This window comes from Triticum dicoccoides, chromosome 2B (assembly GCF_002162155.2).
Source record: "Triticum dicoccoides isolate Atlit2015 ecotype Zavitan chromosome 2B, WEW_v2.0, whole genome shotgun sequence".
Lineage (NCBI taxonomy): Eukaryota > Viridiplantae > Streptophyta > Magnoliopsida > Poales > Poaceae > Triticum > Triticum dicoccoides.
Genome location: NC_041383.1, coordinates 778,262,505 through 778,267,989, shown reverse-complemented (window position 1 = coordinate 778,267,989; position 5,485 = coordinate 778,262,505). Strand labels below are relative to the sequence as shown.

The 5,485-nt window shown below is 53.9% G+C and overlaps 1 protein-coding gene across 1 annotated transcript; it reads right to left on the bottom strand.

Moving 5' to 3' along the window:
- Positions 1-2,065: 2,065 nt before the first annotated feature.
- LOC119366241 (heavy metal-associated isoprenylated plant protein 39-like) lies at positions 2,066-3,286 on the bottom strand. Its single transcript, XM_037631933.1, has 3 exons — positions 3,058-3,286; positions 2,859-2,934; positions 2,066-2,722 (listed from the first exon to the last, which is right to left on the bottom strand). Exons 1-3 carry the CDS (start codon positions 3,061-3,063, stop codon positions 2,352-2,354), a joined length of 453 nt encoding a protein of 150 aa, XP_037487830.1. The 5' UTR covers positions 3,064-3,286; the 3' UTR covers positions 2,066-2,351.
- Positions 3,287-5,485: the final 2,199 nt, after the last annotated feature.

The following is a 5,485-nucleotide window of genomic DNA, read 5'->3' as shown; positions in this document are numbered from 1 at the left end:
ACGTCCCTCACGCCTCGGGGGCGATCTTGGGCTATGGGCCGACTGGACTGTATTTGCAGCGATGTATCTGTTGTGAATCCTATTCCGCGACTGCGATACAGCTGAATTTTGATTTCCTGCTGCCCGGAGTAATGCTTTGATCTGTAACAAGCCTCTGCCCGCCTCTGATTGGGAAGGCTGAATCGACTCTGCTATATGGGCTGCAGCTGCTAAATTCTGAATCGGAGTTTGATATACCTGAGTCGGTGGTAGAAAGAGTTGACGTCGACTGGATTCTGGAACCCGTTGCCGCGCACGCTCGTCGAGTGCTCGCTGGAGGTTCTCCAGTCAAGTGCGCTCAGCCAAGTTGGCGAAGCGCGCGTCCTCTAAGGCACGAGCCTCGGGGGTTTCTCCAACGATAGGTGCAGCGCATCCATATTCCGGCGGCGAAGTTCTTCCCTCTGCAGCGAAGTGAGGGGCTCGGGGAGATACTCTTCATGGGCATGCGACGGATCGCCTCCGCCGTCGCCTCCGTCGGTGCTGGGAAAACCGGGAGGACTGCGTGGTCCATCGACCATCAGAACCTCTGTCGCTGGATCACTGCTGTCGCACTCGGATGTAGTCTCTGCGGAGCCAGTCGACAGGTCGAACAGGTTGTAGAGAGATTCGTCAGGCTCGATCGCCGCGACTTGGGGGGTGGCCGACTGGCGAGCCACCGCGTGTCTCACCCACCGCTGAAGCCTCGACCGACCGGAGCGCTTGCGCCGGCGGGAAACAGGGAGGGAAGACGACACAGGAGCCGACCGATACTGGGTCGACGGTTACCACAGGAGGACACCGCGGATGCACGCGCGAAAGTGCGTCGCCCGGCAGACAGGAAGCGCGTCGATGTCGAGCGGAGCCTCCTGAAGCCAAGCGGAGTCGTCGGCGATGAACGTGAGTGCGCCGAGACGGATCTCGCGGCCCTCAACCAGAGCTCCGCCTGAAACCATGATGAAGGAGATCGAAAAAATCGCAACTTCTCCAATAAGTCGCTAAGACACCTGCCCCATGGTGGGCGCCAACTGTCGTGGTTCTAAGTCTGACTGTAGTGTAGGGGGTAGGAATGGAGAGGCAAGATCCTAGCTATGGAGTAATTGTATAGGCAAGGGATTTACGAGTTCAGGCCCTTCTCGGAGGAAGTAACAGCCCTACGTCTCAGAGCCCGGAGGCGGTCGACTGGATTATGTGTGTATGAGTTACAGGGGTGCGAACCCTTTACACTTAGGAGGGGGTGGCTTATATAGAGTTCGCCAGACCCCTCCGGCCCTCGGTTATGTAGTGTTTAAGGTACATTAAGATCGGGCGTTACTGATAACGCCACAAATAAAGTGCTATGATGGCTATAAAGGCTACTTAATAACCGGCCGATCGTGTGCAGAGTGACTTCAGATCTCCTGTCTGTCGAGTGGTTGGCTTCATGGTCGAGTGTCTTCGAGTCCGTCGAGTGGAACACTTCCGTGTCGATTGGAAGGTGGTTTCTTCTAGAGATCTTCTTGGAGAGGGTAGTTTGGACATGTCCATGACCCTATCCTAGGTACATAGCTTCATCACCTGGCACCGCCCCAACTTCTTCACAGGAGGCGCACCAGGAGTGCGCCCCAACCACTAGTGCATATCATAAGGCGCATAAATACGGTTAGATTAGCCATCATGCAGCCAGTGCATGTATACATCGCAGCACAACAGTTTCGCAATGGGTGTGGCTAGGCCTCAGTTGGTTGAGATTTAACCATGTCTCAATCAAGTGAGATAACATACAAGAGAAAAAAAGAAAAAACTGAAGAAAAAATTTACACGCATCTCAATGTAAGATCTCACGGATATAAGCATTGACCGAGACTTCGTTAATTCTCAGTCGACTGAGACTTAGCAAGACCGTTTCACAATCATAGTGTGATTTCGCATGCTTTGGCTGAGCCGAATTTATGTATACTCCTATGACATGAATCCCGATGGTTTTAATACTGATTTACACTTGTTTCTCCATCACGACAACAAACATAAGTACTTTTCAGTTGGGTAGTATTTTCTGAAATTCAGACACTATCAAAAGTTCTTTCTCTTTATAGTAAGTAGGTCTTCTCGCTCTCGGTGCGCACGCTACAAACTGATGAGCAGATGCACGTAGTACTAGTATTGCATCCTTCCGGCAGTCGACATCTTGCAAAAAACAAGCCAAACAGCAGCTATTCGATGCAACTGGTAATTACACGGTCGTATTATCGCAACTACCAACCACCACTGTCCACTTGCAGCGGCGGCGGCAGCAGAGGAGGACAGGCGGGACAACGACGAAATGTACATGGGGCAGGGGTGGGCGGCGACGCCGATCAGCAGATGACGCACGAATTGGGATCCTCCTCGGCGCTGCGGACGAAGTAGCGCGGCGGCGGCGGGTACCCGTAGTGCGCGTAGCCGTAGGGCGGGTACACCGACATGGGCGGCTTCGCCTCCTGCTTCTTGTCGCCGCCGTCCTTCTTGTCCCCGTCTTTCTTGTCGCCCTCCTTCTTGTCTCCGGCGGGCTTCTTGTCCCCGCCGCCGTCCTTCTTGTCGTCCTTCTTCTCCTCCTTGGCCGGGCCGACGGAGACGATCTGCACGCCGGGGAAGAGCTTGCGCAGCTTGCCGACGACGGCGACGGGGTCGACGGTGCCCACGATGGTCATCATCTGGTCCTTCATGTCCACGCCCAGCTGGTCGATGCCTGAGGCAGTCAAAATTCAAGATGGATGAGGATTCTGGCCTTCAATTCCGCCCACAATTACTTCCGTGCGACGAATTAGAGCAAGATGCTACAGCAAGACGGAAGGAGGAAACAGGGATGTGTCATGAGCTCGTACCGTGGAGACCGGAGACGGCCTTGAGCGCCTTGGCCTTGTGCCTGTCGTCGTGCACATCCAGCTTGAGCACAACCTTCTGCAGCCATCAGACAAGAGCAAAAAACAAAATCAGCAAACCAGAGCAGCGACCAAGAACAGCAAAAGGGAACCAAATGAACCCGCAGCTCGATCGGTCGACAGCAAGCAACCACGCACGCACCTTCATGGCGGCGAGCGACCGGGGAGGTTGCTTCAACAGCGGCGAACTGCTCCGGGCGAGCCGACGGCAACTCAGCAACGAGACAAGGCGGGAGGGCGGAGCGAAATGGAACGGCCGGCGTGTGGAGTGTTGTGCTCTGTCTCTCTCCGGGCTCTGGCGATGGATTCTGTGGCTACTGGCGACGGACAAATGGTGGATGGTATGTGTATCTGGGCGGCATAGGGAGTGGACGGACACTGGTTTTATAGACGGCTGGGTCAGGCGCGGCACCGGTGCGCGACCCGGCGTGGCGTGCGAGAGCAAGGCCCGGCGTTTGCGTTTGCGTTGGGGCCAAGGAAGCTGCGACGAAGCTCGCCCTCAGGCGGATCAGCCTGAATCGCGTGGTGTCATAGCCGGTGTATTATGCCGAATAAACAAAGGCCGTTGGATAACCGCACGGCGGCAAGACGTACGTAATCATAAGGATCGATTTTGACACCTTTGGTGCGTTCCGGCCAGGCGTTGGTTGCTTTGCTTTTTTTTTTATAATAATATGTATCTCATTAATAAAAGAAAGATTAAGTTACAAGCCACGTAACTATCGACATTACAAGACTGAAAAGATAGAATAATCGTACGCAAAAAAACCAGCGCCTGTCCCTCTCCAGTAAGGAAGAGGAGACAGATCACCTCTTCACCCGAACTCGACGCGGCTCCATCGCTGATCAGCAGTTTTACGGACCTCTAAAATAGCTTGCTTGAAGCAAAACCATTGTCGTTGAAAGAATCAGACCAGGGCAACATGTCCCTGGACACGCCATCGAACTTCAGAACTGACACCCCCACACGACTATGAAGCCGGAGGAGGAAACTAGAATTGTCAGCCTTCAACCACAAACCCAGCATAAGATGCACCATCTTTCAGCTGTCACTTGCGTAGATAACCGTCTGCGCGTACTCCTGGACGACAAAACCCCCCTGCTCCACCATGACGTCGGAGACAACGCCGCAGCAACGGAGACAGAGCAGAAGGAGAGACACACCTGATAGAGTCACCGCCGCCGCCTCGCCGACACCATCCATGAACCCTAACGCCACCGTTCTGAAGGATCTGCAAACACACGATGCCATCAACTCTGAGACGCCGTCATGACGACCACCGCCAGTGTGGGAGTGAAGTTGAGACAGATTTATTCATCCGAACATCGCTCCCACCACCGCAACGACGCACCACGACCTACAAATCCAAATCCTAACTACAAAGCGGAGGAATGCCCCCCCCCCCTCCCTCCTGCTGCCGGAGCAGCAGCCGGAGGGAGAGGGGGCCAACGTCCTGGCCTGTGGAGATCGATGGAAGAAGATCTGCCTCCCTAGTTGCCTGGTTGTGGCGGCGGCTAGGGCAGGGGAAAAACGCCTCGCGTGTGGCAATGCTTGTGCTTGCTTGGACGGGTGAGCGGCGTGGGTGGAGCAGTATAGGAGTACTACTGTACTGTACAGTACAGAGCCGTGTGCGCGTGGCGGTGCGGGGAGCCGGGAAGGATCCACGACGCCTCAGAGCGCGACGGGGCTAGTGGGCGCGCCCGGTGGACAGTGGCCGGGACGGACGACCTTGCCAAGTCGTCTCGTCGATGTGAAATTGGAGTGTAGCACAGTGCTGTCGCTGGCTTTTGCCAATTGTTTTGTGGGATTCGACTTGATCCCAAGACACCCGGGCCTCATCACCATCATCATCGTTTTTGCTACGGTGGATGCAGACGGTCAGTCCAGTTCTGTGCCCACCGTCGGTCAGCAGTGAACCACGTACGCGCCGGAAATAGCAAGAGTACGAGCCTTCGTACGATTAACGGTTTGGTCCGGTCACGAACGGCTTCCTATTGACGAACCAGACTTTGTTCCGTGTAGCGCGCCTTCCTCGTTCCAGCATGCACGGCTGCCGTTTTGAAAGTCCGGTCGCCACTGAAGAAAACCAGTCCAAAAGCTCGCAGCTTTTTTCCGCGGTTGAAGAGATCAAGCTCGATCGGCGCATACCATTTCTGCCTTCCTTGAGAGGCTGTCCATGAAAAAGGCTCACTAGTAGGAAGAGGACGACGTCTCTCTCGCTATGGAAATGGAAGCGGGCCTATTAATTCCATCGTATAAACCGTTCAGCTCTCACCTTCTTCGGTCGATAAAATAATCTGAATAAAAGTGTTAGAAGAACGTAAATGTTAACGCCCACACGTGTGGGCGTTTGCACATCGCCCACACGCCTCCATCACCACTCATTTTGCCACGTATGAATAGATGACATCAGCAGATTTTTTTTTGGTTTTCGGCTTAAAAATATTGTATCTCCTAAATAAAAAAGCGAACTAAAATTCCGTTTTCACCATTAAATCCATCTCGACGAGATCTTCAAAACTAGACCCCATGTTGATATGTTTCGATGAATATTTTTTTTGCCATAAGT

Bases quoted from the DNA above. Each gene is read 5' to 3' on its own strand.
- LOC119366241 (XM_037631933.1), bottom strand. The intron at 2,723-2,858 runs GTACGAGCTCAT...TGACTGCCTCAG, and splicing joins GGCCGTCTCCGGTCTCCACG to GCATCGACCAGCTGGGCGTG.